Source organism: Nicotiana sylvestris, chromosome 9, assembly GCF_000393655.2.
Source record: "Nicotiana sylvestris chromosome 9, ASM39365v2, whole genome shotgun sequence".
Classification (NCBI taxonomy): domain Eukaryota; kingdom Viridiplantae; phylum Streptophyta; class Magnoliopsida; order Solanales; family Solanaceae; genus Nicotiana; species Nicotiana sylvestris.
Genome location: NC_091065.1, coordinates 18,669,518 through 18,693,799, shown reverse-complemented (window position 1 = coordinate 18,693,799; position 24,282 = coordinate 18,669,518). Strand labels below are relative to the sequence as shown.

General features: G+C 36.6%; 1 protein-coding gene across 3 annotated transcripts; it reads right to left on the bottom strand.

Moving 5' to 3' along the window:
• Positions 1–3,776: 3,776 nt before the first annotated feature.
• LOC104210961 (putative late blight resistance protein homolog R1A-3) lies at positions 3,777–11,678 on the bottom strand. Of its 3 annotated transcripts, XM_070156693.1 has the most exons (5): positions 11,501–11,678; positions 11,229–11,251; positions 10,995–11,088; positions 4,341–8,055; positions 3,777–4,263 (listed from the first exon to the last, which is right to left on the bottom strand). In XM_070156693.1, exons 3-4 carry the CDS (start codon positions 11,019–11,021, stop codon positions 4,348–4,350), a joined length of 3,735 nt encoding a protein of 1,244 aa, XP_070012794.1. In that variant the 5' UTR covers positions 11,022–11,088; positions 11,229–11,251; positions 11,501–11,678; the 3' UTR covers positions 3,777–4,263; positions 4,341–4,347. The 3 variants fall into 3 exon arrangements, with proteins under 3 accessions (XP_070012794.1, XP_009758240.1, XP_009758239.1); XM_009759938.2 differs by lacking the exon at positions 11,229–11,251; XM_009759937.2 differs by lacking the exons at positions 10,995–11,088; positions 11,229–11,251; positions 11,501–11,678 and adding an exon at positions 8,164–8,370.
• Between the last annotated feature and the right edge of the window lie 12,604 nt (positions 11,679–24,282).

Below are 24,282 nucleotides of genomic sequence, written 5' to 3'. Positions count from 1 at the left end.
TCAATCAATAAGTGTGCTCACAGAGCTAGCTTAACTGATTATATAGAAGTATGGCATAGAAGACATGCTCCCATTAATGTAATAAGGAAGTTAGATGCTCTTAGTACCCTAAAGAAAGGACCTCAATACTGTCATGTATGTCTAATTGCTAAACAGGCGAAACTACCTTTTCCTCTAAGTACTTCAGTGTCTAATGCTGCATTTGACTTAGTGCATTGTGATATTTGGGGGCCATATGGAGTTCCCTCACATAGTGGGTAATTAAGAGGTACTTTGTTACAGTAGTTGATGACTATACCAGATACACTTGGATTTTCTTGCTCAACTTTAAGTCAAAAGTTATAGTTGTACTTAGAGTTTCCTAACTCAAATAAAGAATATGTTTTCAACTTCCATAAAAGTCTTCAGGACTGATAATGGTAGTGAGTTCTTTAGTAATGAGTTTAAACAATTGCTTTCTACTCTTGGTATATTTCATCAGAGTTCATGTGTTTACACACCTCAACAAAATTGAGTTGTTAAGAGAAAACACAGAACAATTCTAGACATGGCCAGGTCTCTTAGATTTCAGGCAGCTATACCCCTCAGGTTTTGGGGTGAGTGTGTTACCACAGCAGTCTATCTCATCAACAGACTACCCTCTAGAACACTTGGGTATAAATCACCATTTGAGTTGCTCTACTTACATCTTCCTTCTCTGCAACATTTATCTATGCTATGAAGCATGTCCCAGCATTGTTGACAAGTTCTCACCAAGAGCTATTCCTGCTGTGTTCCTTGGTTATTCCTCCTCTCAAAAGGGCTATGTCTTGTATGACTTGAATGCTAAGTCTTTCCTTGTTAACCGAAATGTTGTCTTTTAGGAAGGTATTTTTCCTTTCAAGCACGTGTCATCTTCAGGTAGCATTGTGTTTCCTATATTGGATCTACTACCCTCAACTAGTACAGATCCCAGGCCTTCTGCTGCAGATTCCTCACCTGAAATTAGTCCTTCTCTACCTGAGTCTAACATTACATCTCAAGGAGACTACACTTCACCTCCTGAAGACACTATCACACATATTGTAGCACCAGAGGATCCTCCACCTAATACTCCTCTTGAGGCTGATCTTGCCACTACAGTACCTAGTACAGTGACTGCCCCATCTGATGCTGCTCCTATTCAGGTCAGAAAATCCTCCAGGACCAGTAAACCTCCTAGTTGGATGTAAGACTATGTAGTGCAATCATATGCTGCATAGTATCCCTATCCTATTTCTGCTTATGTTAGTTACTCCCATATCACTCCCTCATATAGCAGAGTCTTGGCTGCATATTCATCTGGTTCTGAACCTAAATCCTTTGCTGAGGTAGTTACAGATCCTCAATGGGTGGAGTCTATGAAGCTGGAGATTGCAGCATTGAAGGAAAACAAAACCTGGAGTATAGTTGATTTACCTCCTGGAAAAACTCTTATTAGCTGCATATGGATATTCAAAATCAAGTATAAGGCCTCAGGTGAGGTTGAAAGATACAAGTCCAGACTGGTTGCCAAAAGTTATAGTCAAAAGGAATGTTTAGACTATAGTGAAACCTTCTCTCCTGTGGTTAAAATGGACACAGTTAGATCAATTGTGGCTCTCGCTGCATCTCAGCACTGGATGTTTTATCAGATGGATGTCCATAATGCATTTCTAAATGGTGATTTGGTTGAAGAAGTGTACATGCACATTCCACAAGGGTTTGCAAGCCAGGGGAGACTAAGAAGGTTTGCAAACTTCACAAGTCATTATATGGGCTTAAACAAGCACCAAGACAGTGGAATATGAAGCTGACAGAGGTACTTTTGCAGATGGGATTCAAGCAGAGTCATTATGACTATTCATTGTTCATCAGAGAAGCAAATGGTGGCACAGTTATTATTCTTGTGTATGTGGATGACTTGTTGATCACAGGGAACAATGATAAGTCATTGCATAATAGCAGGACAGAGTTGCAGAAGAAGTTCAAGATGAAGGACTTAGGGGAGCTAAAAAATTTCCTTGGAATTGAATTTGCCAGATCAAAGGAAGGAATTCTTATGTGCCAAATAAAGTATGCACTTGAATTAATTTCTGAAACAAGTTTAGGTAGAGCAAAGCCCTCTGGTACACCATTGGAGTTGAATCAAAAACTCACATATGTAGAATATGATAAGTGCATTCAGAGTACAAGTCAAGAAGGTGATCAGAAGCTTAAAGACCCTAGATGTTATCAGAGACTTGTTGGAAGGCTGTTATACCTCACCATGACCAGACCAGACCAGACATTGCTTTTGCAGTGCAGGTCCTAAGCCAGTATATGCACTGTCCCAAGATGTCACACATGGAAGCTGCTCTTAGGGTAGTCCGATACATCAAACAAGCATCATGCCAGGAGCTACTTATGCCTGCAGAAAATGCAGACAAGCTGATTGCCTATTGTGATCGTGATTGGGCATCTTGTATAGAGTCGAGGAGATCAGTAACTGGATACTTGGTTAAGTTTGGAAATGCATTGGTGTCTTGGAAGTCAAAGAAGCAAATGACTATGTCCAAAAGTTCAGCTGAGGCAGAGTTCAGAAGTATGGTCTCATGTGCAGCAGAGGTCACCTGGATGATAGGACTACTCAAGGAACTTGGAGTGAAGATTCAACAGCCTATAAGCCTGATATGTGACAGCAAGGCTGCTATACAAATAGCAGTTAACCCTATCTTCCATAAAAGAACTAAACATATTGACATTAATTGTCATTTTGTTAGAGAAAAAAATTTGTGAAGGATTGTTGAAGACACAATATGTGCATACGAAAGATCAACTAGCAGATATACTTACAAAGAGTTTGGGGAAGTTTCAACATGAATAGCTGATGAATCAATTAGGAGTGAAAAATGTATATAAACCATCAGCTTGAGGGGGAGTATTGACTAGAGTTATTTAACCAAGCTGATAAGTTAATTGTATAACTTTAGTCAGTTAGTTAGTATAGTAAATAGAAGTTAGTTATATTGTAGTTGTATAAATATACTGTACACCCTATAATGAAACACACGCTTTTATCATTTTGTTCTTCTTCTTCAAATACAGAGTTCAGTTTCTCTCAAGTGTGGGTTTCCTCTGCATGTCTTCTTCCTCAAGCTTGATCTCCAGATGTATGGCAGCTATCACTTTCCTCTTTGGGAACTCCCTCTATTATTGGATATCTCGGATGTGCCCTTCATAAGATCAATGCATCTAGCAGACTACAAGCTCCAAATGCAATGCATATTTTGCTCTATCAACTTTAACACCAAACATTAGAAAGCATTTTCCAAATATATTTTTCACCCACCAATCAAACATCGGAAATAAGAACCATTTATTTTTTCAGGAAAGTTTCTCCATGAAAAGTATTTTCCTTCGTACAATACTCGCCCGCAAATTTTCTCGGAGCTTAAATTCAAAGGAGTTAGTGCCTCATTTGCATCACGCTATCCACTGCTATGCCTGACTTAGCCCTGAAGCTATATATGAAAAAATAGAAAAAGTGATGATACTTTCTTTTGCAATGGGGAGTTTCTAATATCCAGATATTTTGATAAAGTTCTAGCATTCAGATATTCTCAGATGCAAGAACTTGTTGGGATGATAACTAGAAAACAAAAGTGTCGTTAGAGATTGCTATAGTTTGTGAGAAAGTGGTTTTGTGATGAGTTTAAGTTCTATAAATCAACGGTGTAAAAAATACACACAATTAAGTCAGGTATAAGGTAATTAATTGATTAATTAACCTACTCTCAGAGATTAAAACTATATTGATAAGTATTAAGTAGTATAAAAGAATCTTTACACATGTATATAACATAAATCCTTTGATGATTTTGTGATGAACGTTAGGAGATAATAGAGGGATAGCTGCAATGACAGACCAAAATGCACTTCGATATATGAGGTGCAACTTTTCTTTTTTTTTTTGGTTTCCCACCCGGTGTCCGGTATCCGCATTGGAGCACGATTATATCCGGATTTGCACTGCGTAGGGCCCCATTCAGGGGAAAGCGCTCCCTACCAAAGATTTTTCCATATCCATGGCTCGAACTCAAAACCTCTGGTTATGGGAAGAGCAGTCCCATCCTCTACACCAAATCTTTTGGTGGTGAGGTGCAACTTGTGTCAGCACATACTAATGTGTCTTCAGAAAAGAAATGTCTTCAGAATCTGCTTTCAGCCTCTAATACTGATGTGTTGGCCCAAAATGAATTGTATTCCCAGGTTATTATTTGCACCCTGCAAAGAAGATTATAATGGTCAAAGTAATTGGAGAAAGAAATAAAAATGAAGTTAATAAAAAAGTCTATACTCACAGATTATTCATCGATACCACTGGGAAAGGACCTGAAGCTTGTCCTCTCCCATCATATCTGCAACATATTGCTTAATCTCTAGAGCTGAATCTTCAAGATGAGGGCTCTTGACCAGTTTGATACAACTTAATGAAGCAATATCCCCAAAACTGGACGGGATCTCTTCAAGCCTATTACATTCCGCCAGGATTAATTGCTCAAGAACGGGAAATGATTCCTCTCCAACTTGCCATTTGGAAAGACGCACCATATACAACTCCAAATATTTGAGATTCTTGAACGTGTCTTCTTCTACGACGTTCCATTCTTCTTCCTGAATCATTGTGCGGTTCAGAGTCAGGTTTTGAAGGTTAGGCAGTGTCGCGATTTTTGACAGTGAACCAGATGACAGATAAAACTCTTCCATTGTCAACCGTTTCAAACTTGAAGGGAAGCAAAAATCCTTCGTGGCTTTTGGAAATTGGGAATCTAAACGACGATGCCTTGCATTGATTTCTTCAAGTTGATTAAGGACATCCAATTGTGGAAACCAATTGCACTCTGCTGAAGAATCCCATGATTCTACAATTTCACAGTCAAGCTTTTGAAGATTAGGAAACCTTTTAAAAATATCCTCTGTGTCTTTCGAATAGGAAATCTTGAGCTGCTCTATTATTCTCAGCTTTTCTAACTTTGAGTTTGTGTCCTCAACTAAAAATATTGGTTCATCTGTATCCAAATCAAAGAAAGAACAATAATAGATACTCATATGTCGCAACTTTGCAAGATTCCAAATTATAGGTAGTAGTGCCATGGTTGATCTACTGTTACGCACCACCAGAGTTTCCAGATTCCAGAGGTTTGACAATGATGACGGGAGAGCTTTAACATTCATCCCAATGTGTAAGTACCGCAAATGAACTAGCAAGCCTATTTCATTCAGCAAAGAATCTTCCATAAAAACTTGAGCGATGTCTAATACTCTAAGAAGCCTCAAGTCTCTTAAGTGAACTAGTACGGCTGTTTTATCCACCAATAAACCAAAGGGTGGCCAATCTGTATGATCAGCCTTCAAAGAAAGGAGGTATTTACCGGAAACCTTTTTCTTTTCTGCATGATTTTGTTCAAGGAGACTATAATGGAAAGTAACGGTCATTCGACGTGGCATCAGATCTGAAGCACAAGATAGAGCACTTGAACCTATCGAGTGAAAGAACCTTTCCTTTGTGGCTTTTACCTGACAAAAGTCATGCACTAGATCATGAATTTTGCAAGTTGTCCTATATTCACTTTTCATTACCATTACCAAGCTACTCGAAATCAAAGCTTCCAAATAAACATTCATTTCTTCTTCCACACTCTTCATCTCTGTATGTTCTACAAGTCCTTCTGCAGTCCATAGATCTTGTAAACTAGAGACTTCAATTTGTTCGTCCTTTGGATAACTTCCCAGGTAAAGCAAGCACGACTTTACGTGGTCAGGTAAATGGTCATAACTTAATTGTATAATTTTCATGACCTCCAATTCATTTTCAAGAATGAAGGAATTCAAATTATTTAGAACTTCAAGCCACAAAGTCTTTTTCTTTTCCTTCGCTGCAATGACTCTAGCGATAAGATCAGCCACCAAAGGAAGCCCTTGACATTTCCGGGCTATTTCTTTTCCAACCCTCAATAGTTCATCAGGGCAACTTTCTTCTCCAAAAATCCTCTTCTCTAATAACTCCCAACTTTCATCTAGTCTGAGCAAACGAAGATAAAGAGGCTCACAATGGTGTTTTCCGTGCAAAGCCACTTCCTTTTTTCGACTGGTTAAAATAATTCTACTTCCTTTTTTAACTTTAGGAAAAGGTCGTGTTAACTCATCCCATGTTGCAATATCCCATACGTCATCCAAAACAATAAGGTACCTCCTCCCATAAAGTTTTCTTCGCAGCTCATCAGCAACATCAATATCCTCATTGAACTTCTCATTCGAACCAGTAACTTGATTAACAATTTTATGTAATAACTTCCTCCCATCATGTTCTTGATCAATGGTGCACCATGCAAGAATGTCGAAATGACTAACAACAGACTCATCATTATATACTCTATAAGCCAAAGTAGTTTTTCCCAGCCCTGCCATTCCAATGATTGAAATGACATCTATCTCTGCTGGTCCGCAGATAAGCTTCCTAATTATCCAGTCTTTCTCCTCCTCAAAACCTACAATTACTTGATTGACTATTGCCGAGTTTCTTAATATTGGCCTGTTGGGGGAGTTTACAACAATGAGGCTCCTGTTCTTGGGAATCTTCTTCGACAAATTAAATACCTCTTCTTTGATAATCTTGATCTTCTCTATGGTATCAGGAAGTAAGAAGATAAGATGCAAGAGACCATGATCTCTTACAAGAATTGAATTAATGGCATGTTCCGCCTCATATGCTACATTTAAAGCATGTATCCAGTTATCTTGACACAATTCTTGCTCAACATTCACGAAGAAAGATCTTGTCAATTCTATGTATTCTTTCACCAGTGCAATTTCTTCCTTTATCAAAGTAACTGAATAAGAATTAGAATTGAGCAAATCATTTAGGTTTATGAGCAGAAGATTCATGAAGAGTGGTCCGTCACTCATGGGGAAGCACAATTGAGATAAGCTTGGAACTTTCAAGTAAACATGTTTGAGATCTTCCTTTAAGAGTTCAATATTTTCTAGCAAATCCAGAGTTATAATGTTACTTTCGTTGATATTCTCTTCATTCCTTGATTTCTCTTCTAAGTGGAGAACAAGAGTTGCTACCTCCCTAGTAAGTGCTCCCACACGTGCAATGAGATCAAACAATTTGTCATGATGAATAATGCCCTTAGGCATATCAGTAAGAATAATCAAGAGGAACTCTATCATGACATGAAGGTTTCGAGCTGAAGTGCTAGAGGTAATAACATTTACCATGTGCTCTTGTAGATGAATCAGATACTCTCGAAGAATATCCGGAGAGGCTTCTAGGAGCTGCTTAATGAAGCGTCCAACTTCTGCTGATTTTGAAGCTTTCAAATCTGTAGAACATATGTGCATAAACTCCAAAGCAACAGGAATAATCTTCACAAGTAGATGAGCTAGCATGACTGGAGAGGGACCAAGTGTATTAAGAAAGTCCAAATTGAAGTATCTTACTCTCTCAGCCATAAGCTGAATCTGAGGTAAGACATATTCAACTATCTCATGCTCAATGCAACCATTTAATTTCAACCCAAGGAAATCCTTTACATTGTTTAGTAGATTCCGAAGAACTTCATATTGAGGCAAAAAAGAAGAGCAGAGCTCCGGATAGGCAACTATCCCATGTAATTTCGCGAGGAGGGCATCCCAAGGTTCAACCAACTGCTCCACAGTCATGGTGACACTTGATTTAAGATGATGCTGTGAGCTGATACAACTTCTTATATTTTCCAGGAGGCGAGGAATGACCTGATCCATGTCATATTTAACCAACATGTCATATCCATTCCCATAGAAAATTGACTTGAGCAGATCTTCAAGATGTTGTGTTTCATTTGACATCTCGGCACTTAAACCATCCAAATTGGAATAAGAAAGCTGGATAGATTTCCACATTGATTTCAGCTGCAATTTCAGCTTTTCAATTTGATCCATGTCAAGAGCAGTTTGATCTTTTGCATTCTTTAACCTCCTTATGAAATCCAGAATACTGACAATGTCCTCGAGAAGTTCAGCAAATGACACCTGCCAAAAATCCGACATATCCACAAGATGAGTATTGCAGATATGCAAATGCTAAAATGGATGTACAGTTATACAAGATTAGATAAGATTAAAAGTGATCATGTTTACCAAAAGGTTCAAGTAGCATGCATTGAAGATAAAGTGAGAGAAGGTCCCCTTGAGATGCATGGTTTGATCATGTCTTGCACTGATCTACGGATGCACCAGTTTGTATGTGTGAAACTATAGTGAGTAAAGGTACTAAAAGGGGACGAGGTAGACCTAAAATCACGTAAGAAATTGCCTTGAAAGATCTACAATTTCTTGGGATTAATACAAACCTAGCTAAAAATTGGGCACAATAAAAGAAAAAAGTCCATATAGGTGATAACTTCTGGTTGGAAGTAGGATTTAGTGTTGTTAGAGAAATGTTTTTTTAATTATTATTATTATTATTATTTTATATATCTTCAACTTATTATTTTTTTTTATTTGGTATGATAACGATATAAGTTGAGCTTAAATAGAAAAGTGAAGATTCATACATAGCAACCCCAATTTGTTACATGTGATTGAGACGTGACAGTTGGTGTTGTTGTAAAATTTGTATTTTAGTCAATTTAGAACTAAAAATGATGTCATAATTAGCTACTTTTTAGTAAGATAAAGTCTAATTTATCTATACTTAATAAAGATAGTCTTAATCAATCAGATCTCAATCATTATGCATGTTTATCTTTTAGGTTTTAATTTTAATCATTCAAATCTCAACCATTAATGTGTTTGTTATTTATCTTTTACAACAATGTATTGGATCTAGATTGATTTGAATGATTACCATCTATAACAAAATCTTAATATTATTAAGATGTTATCCTTTTAAAGATTTGTACAAAGAAGGCATTTCACCACTACTCTATCCACTTTCAACGCTACTACTACCTACCATTACCAACTACCACCACTGATACTCACAACCACCATCATCAACCACAACTATCACGATTGACTATTGGCAAAATACCTTATCACCCTCCTAAACTTGTCACGGATTATTAGTTACACTCTTAAACTATTCGTGGTCTTAATTACCCCCCTCAACTAGGCCTTTTGAGAGTCATTACCCCCCTGGACGCTGATGTGGCAAATTGTGTGGGTGCACTCGCCTGCCATGTGGATTTTTCTGTATATGTGGCATTTTTTGAATAAAATATATTTTTACCTTTTTTAAGTATGTTACTTTTTTATATAACTTTTTTCGAATACAATTAATAATATTATTTGGATAGAACTACATTATTTAGGCTAAATTTTTTTATTTGGCTAAAAATAATAAAGTTTTAGTTAATCTTTTTTTAAATTTGACCTAAAATTAAAGATTTAGACAATTGAAATAAATAGTCAAGGCATCTAAACAGTTACAAAAATACATAGTTTGAAATTAATTATTTTGGCTATAATTTTTTATATTGCTCTAAATTATGGTGCTCTAAAAATATACATTTTATATATTTTACCTGAAAAAGAAATATACTTTTGAAATTTATATATTTATAACTTTTTAGATGAATTGACTATTTATTTCAATTGTTTAAATCTTTATTTTCAGGTCAAATTCAAAAAAAGATTAACAAAAGCATTATTTTTAGCCAAATAAAAAAATTTAGCCTAAATGGTGTAGTTCTAAAGTTTTATTATAAATTATATTCGAAAAAAATTATCTGAAAAATAACATACTTAAAAGGTAAAAATATATTTTTTTTCAAAAAAAATACCACATATACAAAAAAATCCACGTGGCATGTGAGTGCACCCACACAATTTACCACATCAGCATTCAGGGGAGTAATGACTCTCAAAAGGCCTAGTTGAGGGGGGTAATTAAGACCACGAATAATTTAGGGCCGTAACTAAAAATTCGTGACAAGTTTAGGGAGTGGTAAGGTATTTTGCATTGACTATTTAACAAGCACCACCATTAGTTGTCACTACCACTTGCTTTTACAATCATCCGCACCAACCACTTTTACCATAATTTCCGTCATATTTCGCCAACCACTAGCATCAACCATTAACTAGTATTGTCGGCCACCAACACAACTCAAAACCATTATCATCAACTGCCACCACCATCACCAACCATAATTGCTACGCGGCACCCAGCCACCCACAACAATCACCATTAGCTATCATCACCACAACCACGCTATAAATTATTTTTTTCTAATATTTTGTTGATATAGTTTTAAGATTAGTTAGTTTTTTATTTGAATGTTATAGTTTATTAAATTTCAATAATGAGAAATTTTATACATTTAAATGTTAAGAAAATAAATAATCATAATTATTTTGTATTCAGATCTTACTACAACATCTTAATATTCAGATGTATATTTAAATTCAAAAGTATTAATCTTAATACACATCTTAATATTCAGATATATATTCAGATTATACATCTTAAACTTTAAAGAGAAAAACTAATGGGGCCTAATAGAAATTGTGTTTACCGGCATTTTTCCCAAAACACATGAAATACTAATTATCAGCCTTTTTCTCCAAACACATGAAATGCTAACTATCAGCTTTAGTATTTCTTTCCAAACACATAACAACTTCTTTATAAAATTTGTTTCAACATTTAAATGTACTTTTTAGCACTTTGAACTTGTTGAGCATATTACTATCTACGTGACTAAGAGCCCCAACAACTCAGATACAACGACGTAGTTATCAAGGGCGCGCTCTACCACACCAAACGGCTTCTAAATCATCTGCGTTTTAGGAAAGTGATACTTTTTAGAGTCTAATTATCACGAAAAAAAATTCAAATGGATGCTTATATACATGTTTTATATATGCCATTTCATATTATGAACTTTTGGACAAGTATTTTAAGGATTATTTGGATAACCATCCAAGTCAATATTAGCTTTAATATAACATATAATATGGCATACCAATGATAATGAGTTTTCTGCTTCCATGATTATAATTTTCACTAGTCAAGTGCCAAAGTAGCTTTTCTTTCCCTTCCTTTCAAGTTTTCAAGATCTGCATAAAAACGCAAAAAGGTTTATCAGGAGAAAAGAAGAGCAATAAATAGAAACAAAATACAGCCAGATATCTCAAGCAAAAGAGTGGATTGAATTGGGATACAAATAAATTATTAAAAGCTGTTTGAAAAATTTTACCTTGAAAACAACTGATTGTTCATCTTGAAAGAAGAAAACAGAAGCCAATGGAGAGAGAGAACAGTGTGAAGAAAAAGAAGAAGCAAGAAATAAATTCAACAAGAATTTGTCTGCTGCTCAAATGAAATTTAGACCAATAAAACCAAAAATAAACCTTTCTTGCTATCTATTTTTCACAAGGGAAAATGAAAATCTCAGATTAATTTCCATAGAAGAAAGCAAACTAGAAAGGAAGAAAATTAGGGACCTTCAACATAATGTTATAATCTTACCTTTTGGCAGCTTAAAGTTCAGCAAATTACGAATAAGTTATTACTACAAGTTTAGAAACTTTTGAGAAAAACATTGGAGTGGTATATGAGAAGTTGAAATAATTGCTAATAAAAGTTATTAAAAGTTGAGTAAGCTCTGGGATTCAAAATGATATGTGAGAAGTTGAAATAATTGCTAAAAGACAACTTGGACGGCCACCATTAGAAAGAAGAATCAAATACGGATCAAGATTATAATACAATTTCATGACTTCTTAAGTTGTATAAGGTCGAAATCGGAGAGCTCGATTTCGAAGACTTGATCATACCCCGAGCTCGAGTTCGGGAAGCTCGAAGTAAGAATCGAGCCTGTCCGGGATGTGCGCACCTCGAGCAGCAAATCGAAGACCCGTCATGATCTGCCTCGAGGGCAGTACAATTCTGATGACACTCAAGAAAGAACGGGAATTTTTCAAGGACATGTGGATCAGGGCATAAATTATGGGATAAGATTTGTACGAAATAGTACAAGTCCGTACTAGGTTGTTATACAGTTGTACCAATAGAAATCTTTACCATAATTAGAAATGTACCATATTAGTATTTTCCCTGCTATATAAAGGGGACCTTAGTCATTTGTAAAGATCATCTCATTCGCTACAATAGAACATTCTACTCTGCTTTTCTTGTTTGATGTGCTTTACAATTGTTTTTCACCTTTATTGTTTTAACTTTATTGTTCTTACTTTATTTGCTCTTAACTTACCTCGAGGCCCCTGAGATAATAGAGCTCGAGGTCCCCGTTGCTCTAACAACACTGGTTTGATTTATCACTTCTTCCTACTTAAACCTAATATTACTTGTATATTCACTAGTATTGGAATAAATCACATATCTTTAAAACCATAAATCACATTTAATTGTTACTCATATTTTTTGAGGTAAACATAACTCTTCTTAATCAATTGTAAAATTTATATTATAATATAAGTTCATTGACGCTAGAAGTCATTTTGTACTCAAAGTTTGTTGGGGAAATTAAACAAGCACAAGCAATGTGCACGCGTGGGCGGATCCACATAGAGAATTTTGGTGCTTGAGCATCCATTGCGCATGGTGTCGAATATATAATTTTATAGATAATTTTGCATGAAATTGATATATATTTAGGTGAGCACCTATTACCAAATAGACTGGTGGGTACTATTGGTTAATGGAATCTAAGAATACGCTTTGCGTGATTCAGAGTTTGATTCGTACGTGGTATACTCTTTGTACTGGGATAATTCTTCTCGTATTTATTATTCCTTTTTTTTCTTCTCTTTTTTTTCCGGAAGCTTTTCTTAGTCGTTTGACTTTCTTTTTCGTCTCCCTTTTACATGGCTTTCTCTTATGCTCTTAACTTTATCATTTTTTCTTCCTTTAATTCATTTAGTTCATCGTGGCACAAGAAGAAAATATATTCAATTTACCACCACCATATTTGACAGCCTATATTGTGGTTTGGAATCCTCACAATAATGATAATATTCAAAAAATATGGATATTCATATATTTAATTTCTTCATTCAATTTATTTTTGATTTGTATTAAATATGAGTGGTCCGACCCTTTTCCGAACCTCGAGCATAGCGGGTGTTTAGTGCACTGGATTGCCATTTTTATTAAATATGAGTAGTTCAAAAAATTTATCTATGTTGTCTAAAACATATTTATTCTGTCCATATCAATTTGACTCCTTCCATCATTTGCTAGCACTAATTAATAGTGAGCACCCATTACCTTAAAATGTTGGATCCACGGCGATAAGGTAGCAATGGAATAATACTCAAGACTAACTTCCCCAATCTATTTGAATTAAGAGAAGACAAACAAACTCAAACACGAACGTATATGGGCAACAAGTATATCAACCAACATGAATATGGAAAGGTAAAATAATTAAACATACGAGACACCAAGATTTACATGGAAAACCTCTTCAATGTTAGGAGTAAAAATCACAGGACTAAAGGCCCTAAAAGCTCCACTAAATCAATCATCAAGAGTTACGAATGATCTCTAGATTGGACACAAATCAAGTGCCAACCCAAGAACAACAAAATAATTAAGATTGCACCAAAATAATTGAAGGAGAGAAATCACCCCAAAAATGGGCTACTTTTCACGCCTCCAAAAACCGAAGCTGCAAGCCTTCAAATCCAGTCTCCACCATTGAAATCAAAGAACCATATGTCAGTGTCATGAAATTCAATTAGTCGTGATGGCACATAATCCTACCCGCTAGGTAAGCTAACTAATAACTATCTAATTCCAATAATATTTAATAAGACAACAAGTAAGAGAAATTGTTTGAGTCGTATATAGTTCCTAAGGACTAGTAGTATAAATCATGAGCTTCTAAGATTAGAATTTATAAAGCTAGTATGAAATAAATACATCATCTGTTCGAAATATACATAAATAGATTTTTATAAGTCTAAGGCTACCATGAACAAGAGGCAGCTACAATCGGAACGCATGTACGTCTTTAATTCTAACTCCCGTCGATCACAGCAACATCAGCAACCAACATCTACACGCAAGGTGTAGAAGTATAGTATGAGTACAACCGACCTCATGTACTCAATAAGTAACAAATCTAACATTAGGTTGAAAGTAGTGACAAGCTGGAACAAAGGTTGGGTCTGACACCAATGGCCAATAACAGTTCATAACAACGTAAAGCAAGTAATAAAAGAAGTAACTCAGAGATAAAATGCTCAGCTTATTCATAGTTTCCGAAAATAGTTCCGCTTTTTCAAGTATATAAGTGAAAACCCAAGTCTTTTACCGAAATTGCCAAAAATATGAGTAAGTCTAAAAACTGTAAGTTTTTCCAAAAGCTTTCCATGGTAAATGCTTCATTTCCAAATTACACGAGGAAAATACATCTCTATGCCTATATGTCAATATGTGTGAGAAGTCATAAATGACGTGATATCGTACAGCATGAGAAAAAATATATCTTTATGCATGTATGCCAAGTATGCGTGTCAAATGCAATGCAACTCAATGATAAAACCATATGTATACTCTCCAGAGTATCAATTCACTCAGTCCTCCTACACACTCAGTCCTTATAGCCACTCAGTCCTCACAGTCACTCAGTCCTCCCAATCATTCAGCACTCGGCACTCGCATTCAGTAGGTACGTGCGCTCACTGGAGGTGTGTACGGACTCCGGAGGGGCTCCTTCAGCCAAGCGTTATAACAAGCTAATCATGACATGAATCAGTAAAACATGTTGCAGCGTGCAGCCCGCCCCCATCATAAATCAATAAAACATGTTGCGGCGTGCAGCCCGATCCCATAAACATCCTTACCATCAGGCTCTCGACCTCACTCAGTCATCAATCTCTCCAGTCTCTCGGCCTCTGAATGACATGAAAAATCAGCCCAAAAATACGATGTGATATATCAATAAATGGCAACAGAGATTGAGATATGATATGTATATGAATGCGCATGATTGAGTATGTAAATGCAATGTAAGCAGGTAATTCAGTAGCATAAATGACCTTAGTGGGTTACAAAAGGATAAACATGTAGCCTAGATATGATTTCTAACATGCGTTACAGCTCAATAGCTCTAATACATAGAGGTTTCATGGTTATAGATACGATCAGGCAACAACACAGTATCACAGAAATAACGAAGTTATAATTCACACGGTGCACGCCAATACGCCCGTCACCTAGCATGTGCGTCACCTCAACACCAAACACATAACACGTAATTCGGGGTTTCATACCCTCAGCACCAAGTTTAGAAGTGTTACTTACCTCGAACAAGCCAAATCCAATACCGAGCAAGACCAATGATGCCCCAAAGATGCCATCATGCACTTAGCGACCTCCGAACGGCTCGAAACTAGCAAAAAGCAACTCAAATATATTAAATAATGCCAAAGGAAATAAATCCAATAAAAAAAATATCAAATCTTAATCAAAACCCGAAAATCATCCCAAAAATCCAACTCGAGCCCGTACCTCGGAACCCAAAAAAACTCACATAATCCGACAATCCATTCAATTACGAGTCCAACCATATGTTGATACCCAATTTTTCCCTATGTATTTTTATACAAAATACTTTCAAAATAGCATGTACATGCATATATAAGCATGCCCAAGTGTTTTGTTATTTTTACAAATTTTTAAAGATTTTTAAAAACCAATGTATTGTCTAGTTTAGCAGTACAAAATCCATAATTATTCCCAAAATCATCAATTTTGGTGAATAATTTATTTTATTCCCATATATATACCAAAATATAGCCAAGGTAATTTTTGCACATTTTTGTAAATTTATTTGGTATTTAAAAGAATAAATTGCACATAATTGCAATTTTAGCCTAGTTTACGATTAATAATATTTTATAATTATAAAATTTGTTCCAGTATTTTTAAATTAATACTTATACATTATTAATTGGGTCAGTACTTTCAATTTGCTTTTGAAATTATTTTTACTATTTTTTATAAAATAAAAGGAAAAACTGGCTATTTAACATTTAACCCCATTTCATTTCAATTACAGCCCCCATTTCATTTCAATTTTAGCCTAAAATTGACCCAATTCTGAATCCAAATTGGACTAGCCTAATTTCGATTTAACCCAACCCCTTTACCTATTTGTCCGACCCGTCCGATTTTCTTTTAATCCAGGGTGTTGATCCTTTTGATCAACGGCCACGATCGCCCATTTCCTTTTTAATTCACCTAACCCTACCCTAATCCCCCCATTTTCATTCTGTCAGCCGCCCTTGAATGCTCTCCCTCTCTCAAACTCTCTCGAAGGTTCCTGAAACCCTAGCCTCTATCACCCCATCTTCAACCTCCGACTCACCAGAATCCATGGCCTCTCTGGCCATGGACGACCTATACTCACCTCCCCTCGCTCTTACACGTCTGATACCTGAGGAATTGAGGCCAGACCTCGAAGGTTTGCACCCAGACCTCTGCCGATTCAAGGTTCCAGAGTTATCGTCGGCCTTGCTCCGGCATATCCAAAGCATTTCGAGCCTGGTTCTAACTCATCCGACTCAAGATCGGACCTTTTACAAGCCTTTCTCATTCTAGGGTTCTTCTGAAACCCTAACACTTCAAGGTTTTCTCCGATTTTCTTTTAGATCTGTTGTGTATCTATGCTCTACTTGAGTGTTCAAACGATTTCCCCAACTTTTCTTTCAAAAAATTACTTTCAAAATCACTTCTTTTGATTTAGGGTTTTCTGAAAATGCTTAAAATGTTTCTCTGGCTTTTCTTTTCCTTTTCTTTATGTGTAGTTGTCTCTACTATGTTCTTAGGTTTTCTTTTTACCACTCATGTTCTTCTACTGTGTTCTTATGTTTCCCTTTTATCACGCATGTTTTCCTACTGTGTTCCTATGTTTTCCGTCCTTTCTTCTACTGTGTTTTCTATGATATGGTCTCACTTGCTTTTTCAATATGTTCTGCTGTATTCGGATATGCTTCGCCTATTGTACCCTTCTACCATGTTCTTAAGTGCTTACTGTTTTCTCTTCTACTTTACCTTGTTTTAAATTTCTTCTAAAAAGACCTGCTTAAGCATGTTTTCCTCTACTGTTTCTTTTACTCTCATTATACTTCGAATTAGTTTCTTCACTCTGTTTGCTTTGAACTTTCTACTATTTTTGCTTGTTTTCTCATGAGTTTCTGAAAGAAATCTCTGAGCCTGCTTCGACTACTTGCCTTTTCATCTATGTATTTGACTCAAGGTGGAAACCCTAGAATTTGGGGGTTCTGCCGAGGTTTGATCGTGTGATTGAACTAGGGTTCTATTTGAGAACCCTTGACTCTTTCAGACTAATTTTTGAGTCTTTGAACTGAGTTAGGACCCCTTTGTTTTCATACAATTCTGAACTTTTAAAATTCTTCTACACTAGATTCTTTCTACTGATTTCACAAGAGCATGACAATCTTTCTTTCCTGTGTCTGTATGCTTTTATATGTGACAAATCTTTCTTCAAAAGGGTTTTCAAGCTAGTGATTGATTCAGAATTCCTGTTAAAAAGGTTTAATTGATTGTTTGCTGATTTTCCTTAAGTTAAAATCTTTCTCCTCTTTCTGACTTGGTTCATTCATACAAAATTTTTGACTTCTGATTTCTTGGTTGTTAATTGATTTTCTTTCCTTAAATGTTACAACCATGTACTGTCAGGACCCTATCCTTAAATAGCCTTTATGTATTTACCCCTTTTGTACTACTTTGAAAAGGTTTTAATCAAAATTCTTTCCTTAATTATCTTCTACCCGTTTGAAATCAAATCCCTTAACTGAAGGGAAATTCTATGTGATTGATTGCAAGTTATTTTCTTACCTTTCTTACTTGCTTCTCTGCATTATAAAAGGGACTACCCTTCCGCACTTTTAACACACTGATAATTCAATACTTTTACAACACACTTCGAATTGCATACTCTTACACACTACTACTACTTTCAAAACCTGCATTCCCTCTTGCTCTCTTCTCTACTGTTGTTCTCTACTCCTGCTTATTATTAGCCGGCTGAAAGTCAAGGCTAATATACTTCTACTACTTTACCTTTGCATCTTGTTTTTGCTCTTTTACTGGTATGTCTTGATTCAGTTCCTAGCAATCATCCTAATGTGTTTACTTAGAACCTTTACATCTATGCCTATTACCTGCAAAGTTTGACATGTTCATATGTTGCTGTTTGCTTTACTTTCTTGCGAATGCTTGATCCATATACCTTTACCCTCTATGTGTTTGTAAATGGGGATTCAGGGCATGGCAACATGAGTTGTTGTCCATGAACTGAATTTTAACCCCAAGTAAAGGGTGTCAGTATGTTTTATTGTTGATCATGTCATTTGCCCACTTTTCCTTTGTCTACTGTTTCTGTTATAAATCACCTACCCTTACCCCTATGTATGCTGAGTTAAGGCTTATGGTCTGGTAGCCTCTGAAATGGCTGCCCAGGCTTGAGCCTGGCTTTCAATAAGCCCTAACTCCTCAACTTGAAATGACAAGTTGGTCAGGGGTGTGTCAGTACTTCAAGTTGCTTGGCATGACCACTAGTTTATCATTCCCCCTCCCCTGAACTTACACCTACCCTTAGATTTTAAGTTCTGCCCCCCTCCTATGAGCCTTGCTTTGGGACCTTGAGTTCCCTCTGAACTTGAACATTTGAGGGCTGGCCCTTCCGCACTGCACTATAATCTGATTCTGCAATATATTTGGGGTGTAAGCACTGCCTTGAGTCCCTTTGAGACTCTTGAGAACTTTGACACGTCCCAAATAAGAGAAAGGCTTTGGAACTTGATCTTTGGAGTTGGTTTACTTCATGCTTCAGACAAAAGTCTGAATCAGGCTCTCCTTGGTTGGGATTTTTAGCTTTCTGATGTAATTTTGTTTTACTTTTCTTTATTCATTCTGGGCTGTAATAATTTGTAATAACTTACGGGGTTTTAGTGAAAAGGGGAGGGTCACTCATGTATGCATAAGGGTAGATATCGTGCTCCTTAGGCCTTTATTTCTGCAAATCATGGCAAGTTCTGCATTTCGAAATCTTAGAAATCCTGTCCTAGGTTCTGCACTTCTACATTTTCATATAGAAATCCTGTTTCAAGTTCTGCACTTCCGTATTTCATGTATAGAAACCATGTCTATAGCTTCTGTATTTCATACATAGATACCATGTCTATAGCTTTTGCATTTCATACATAGATGTCATGTCTATATCTTCTGCATCTCATATAGAGACCATGCTTATAGGTTTCTGCATTTCTGCCTATCATATAGAGAACATATCTATAGAGCTTCCTGAATTCTGCATATGCATCTATCATTAGGCAAACGTGTATATAGGTTTAAATAACAATCAGTATTTTAGATCCCATGTCTATAGGACTTCTGCACTTCTATAAACGTTTAAAATCAGTGACGCATAGAAAGCATGCCTATAGGAGCTGTTAACTAACTTGAACCGCCTATTCGTCTAAAATCAGTAGCAATAACGAGTAAACACCTGCAGAACTTATGCTTTTGTAACTAACAAATCTTTTCCGCAATCAGTTCACACTTTTTTTTTCTGAAATTGATAGATATCATGCCTATAGGTTCTGTTTAACGCGTAGGCAAGCTTTAGGGTAAAAACCATAATTGCATCAGTCTTTGATAATTCCAACCAGCAGACAGGTCTGATTCGGATTTCTTATCTGAAATATGTAATAAATCAGCCCACCTCACGCATCTTTCTAAATTTAATTCAGACCAAACCAGTACTTGTAAGTCATGCTAAATAGTCTGCTGCTTTGAATGAGGAGGCCTACTTGAGCCTTAACTGGTATTTTTTCCCCTTTTAACTGCTATTTGTTACTGCTTGTCGCCTAGATTTTTATCCTTTTGAAAACTCTGAAAAGACCCAATTCCCTCCCCTTTAGGATTAGTAGTCTCAATACCTCCGAGACTGATAGGATTGGGGCGGGTAATAGCATGCAATAAGTAACGATACCATTCCACGCTTTAATACCTTAACGGGTTGGGAAGGGTAGAATATGGATATGATGACCGGTGCGCTAATATCACGTGTGACCCCTCTTCTGAGGAGTGATTGCTGGATATTGCATTGAAGTGATCCATATAAATCATAAACCTAGGACCCCCTTCCCTTTATTTGCTTTCATCTCTTCTTGTAAAACTATTCAAATCTTTTCATAAAGTTCTGCCCTCTATACTTACCTTCGAAAGTTTTCAACCTAATTGCAATGTTATATGCGAGTCCTTATTTGAGCCTTGATTGTTTACTTGTAAAGTCACAATTGTAACATGGCCGGGACCACACTAGTGGATCTTGAGAGGTGCCTAACACCTTCCCCTCGGGATAATTTCTAGCCCTTACCCGAACTCTGATTTTTCAACACAAACTCTTCTAAAAAGTGTCCTAATGCACTATAATCATTAGGTGGCGACTCTTCAAAATTCCAAAACCGAATTCTCGAAATGGAATAGAGTTGTCCTCCCAATGTCGTATACCCGATTTCGACTCCACGTTAGAAAAAAGGGGGCGTCGACACCATACTAGTTTCACTCAAATACGACTTCAAATCGATGTTCAGAACTCGAAAATTCACATTATGAACTTTAGGCTAAAACACCCATTTTTCTCTTTTGGAACCCTTAATCAAATGCCAAAAGCGAAGATAGATTCATGATATAAAATCAAAAATGAGTAGAGAACACTTAACCCAGTACACATGGTAAAAATTGCTTCAAGAATCGCCTTAATCCGAACTCCATCGCTCCAAAAATGCAAAAATGGTCGAAACACCCGAAATAGAGTACTTTATACTTTTGCCCAGGCATCCTCTTACTAAGAACAAACCCGCACTGCCTCACTTTACACTACGTGTTCATGGTCAAACCCTCGCAAACGTGATGAAGAACACTTCCAGCCCTCCGCTCAACACTACGCGAACGCATAGCCATGGACGCAGATACAAAGAACACAACTTCCACCCATCGTGAACGCTACCAAGGAAACGCGAACGCGAAGAACAAACCACTGCACTGACCAAAATACTCATCATGAATGCATTCCTCCATCCACGATCGCGAAGCACAACTGAAACACCAGAAAACCAGCAATCTCATGCAACTTTGAAATGGTTCGGAGTCAATCCGAAACATGCCCAAGCCCCTTGGGACCCCGTCCGAACATGCCAACAAGTCCCATAACACAATGCAGACCTACTTGAGGCCTCAAATCACACATAACAACAACGAAATGACAAATCGCACCCCAAATCAAACTTTATGAACTTTGAACTTTTCAACTTTCATAACTCGTGCTGAAACATAGCAAACCAACTCGGAATGAACCCAAATTTTGCACACAAGATACAAATGACATAGCAAAGCTATTCCAATTCCTGGAACCACAATCCGAATCTGATATCCTAAAAGTCAACTCTCGGTCAAATTTATGAACTTTCTGAACCTTCAAATTTTCAACTTTTGTCAATTTGTGTTGAAACCTTCATGAAACATCGAAATGCAAATCCGGGCATACGCCCGAATCCAAAATTACCATCCCGACCTAATAGAACCATCAAAACTCCATTTCGAGGTCAAATTCACAAAAGTCAAACTTGGTCAACTTTTCTAGCTTAAAATTTCCTAGTTGAGAATCGTTCTTCCAAATTAATTCTGAATAACTTGAAAACCAAAACCGACGATTCACACAAGTCATAATACATCATACGAAGCTACTCATGCCCTCAAACTATCGAGCGAAGTGTAAATACTCAAAATGACCGGTCGGGTCGTTACAGTCAGAACTCCCAGTTCAAAGTTTGAGCACGATCCAATGGCTAACAAGTCGAAAAAAGCTCTCTGAAATGGACTACCTGAGCGAAAAGTTTCTGGAGCAAAAGAGCACACTTTTTGTCTCGCAAAGCTTCAAAAACGATTGCATCCTCATGTTTTCTCTTTGGTTATGCCTCAAGCCTAAAATAAATTATATTTATATGTCTTGATATTAGTAGGCTATATGACAAAGTGGACTAGATCCAAAAAATACCTTTTTTAAGCAACATAGTAAGGGAAAGGCCCAAAAAAACCCAACAAAATTATCATGTAAACTACAATTCATTTGCTTTTGATTATTGTGCACTCTTATTTGTAGGAATATATATACCACAGCGGAAGAAATAACAGAATCTTATTCACGTGTAATCTAAACAACTAGCACGTATGGAGATTTTAGGATTACCTCTTGAAGCGTAAACACAACAAATCTATGTCGTTCTCCACTTCCTCAGTTGAAAACACACCAGCAGATTTCCACACTCTTTCATAAAGGAGTATCATCAATCTCAAAATCGAGACATGGATTCCATCAACTAATTATTACTTCGCCAATGTATATCATTGTTATCCAATTTACCAGGCTTATTGACTCGCGAAAGAATCTCGCCTTTTAATAAATCAAAACAACAAGTGACATACACAGCTAATAATAATTATATCAGGATTAAGAGTATAAGTACATTAAATGGACTAGAGAAATTATTTTATAAAGTCAGTATAAAATACTCATCTCTACTTGATCCGTTCAATACATACAAAATGTACTAGCACAAGAAGTTGGAATTAAACCATTCCCATAATCAAGATAAATTATATTTAATCTTGTGCTACAATCATTCCGATGATTTGTCCAATTCCATCATTAGATTGTGAACATTAACTTTTATGTCTTACAAGAACCGATGATTTAATCTTCCGTGTATAAGCTAAACTCTATACACTAAATCATCTACTATGTAAGCAATGGACGCACAAACCAACACATGATCTATTTAAAATGAAACTTTATTGAATTTAAACAAGTAAATAAATAATTGTTCATAAAGAATACTATAACAATACGCATGGCTTATAGTATATTCTAACAATCTCTCACTTAGACTAATAACCATGCGTCTATAATTTTGACACCCATTCCTTCTACATGCTTATCAAAAGTCTTCTGTGGTAAGCTCTTAGTAAACGGATCTGCCAAGTTGTTCTCTGACGCAATCTTGGTGACCACTACATCCCCTCTCTGCACTATATCACGAATTAAATGATATTTATGCTCAATGTGCTTTGCCCTCTTATGGCTTCGTGGCTCCTTTGAATTTGCAACCGCACCACTATTATCATAGTAAAGCGTAATTGGCACTTGAATCAAAGGAACCACACCCAACTCTCTCAGAAAGTTACCGAGCCAAACTGCCTCTTTGGCTACCTCAGAGGCTGCCACATATTCGGCTTCCATGGTGGAATCAGCAACACAAGTTTGCTTGATACTCCTCCAACTTATGGCTCCACCTCCAAGAGTAAACACATTACCTGAGGTAGACTTTCTAGAATCTCTGTCTGATTGGAAATCCGAATCAGTATACCCAATAGGTACCAGGTCATCCGATTGGTAGATCAACATGTAATCCCTAGTCCTTTTCAGGTACTTGATTATATGTTTAACCGCCGTCCAATGCTCTTTCCCAGGATTAGACTGAAATCTGCTAACAACGCCAACGGCAAAGCAGATATCAGGCCTAGTGCATAACATAGCATACATGAGGCTCCCCACAGCTGATGCATAAGGGACCGCCTTCATCTTTTCTATCTCTTCATCAGTCTTAGGAGACTGATCTTTAGATAGAGAAATTCCATGTCTGAAAGGAAGGAATCCTTTCTTGGAATCATGCATGCTAAACCTGGAGAGTATTGTATCAATATAAAGACCTTGGGACAAGCCTAATATCCTTTTCTTGCGATCTCGCAAGAGTTTGATCCCAAGGATATGAGCCGCTTCTCCCAAATCTTTCATATCAAAATGTGTGGACAACCACTGCTTAACTGAATTCAACATGCCCACATTATTTCCTATGAGCAGTATGTCATCTACATATAAGATCAAAAATGCCACTTTGTCCCCATCCCACTTTTTGTATACACAAGATTCGTTAAGACACTGATCAAAACCAAAAGTTTTAATCGCCTTATCAAAACAAGTGTTCCATGCCCTAGATGCCTGTTTTAGTCCATAAATGGACCTTTTAAGCTTACACAACATGTGCTCTTTGCCACTTTCCATAAAACCGTCTGGTTGCATCATATAGATGCACTCATCAAGACTTCCATTAAGGAAAGCTGTCTTGACATCCATTTGCCAAATCTCATAATCATAATGAGCAGCAATGGATAAGAGAATCCTTATAGACTTA

What these genes read in the sequence shown, in the direction of transcription:
- LOC104210961 (XM_009759937.2), bottom strand. Translation starts at nt 8,223, where the DNA reads ATGCATCTCAAGGGGACCTTCTCTCACTTTATCTTCAATGCATGCTAC. An exon ending in CATGCTACTTGAACCTTTTG is followed by an intron (nt 8,056 to 8,163) that starts GTAAACATGATC and finishes GATTTTTGGCAG; the next exon opens with GTGTCATTTGCTGAACTTCT.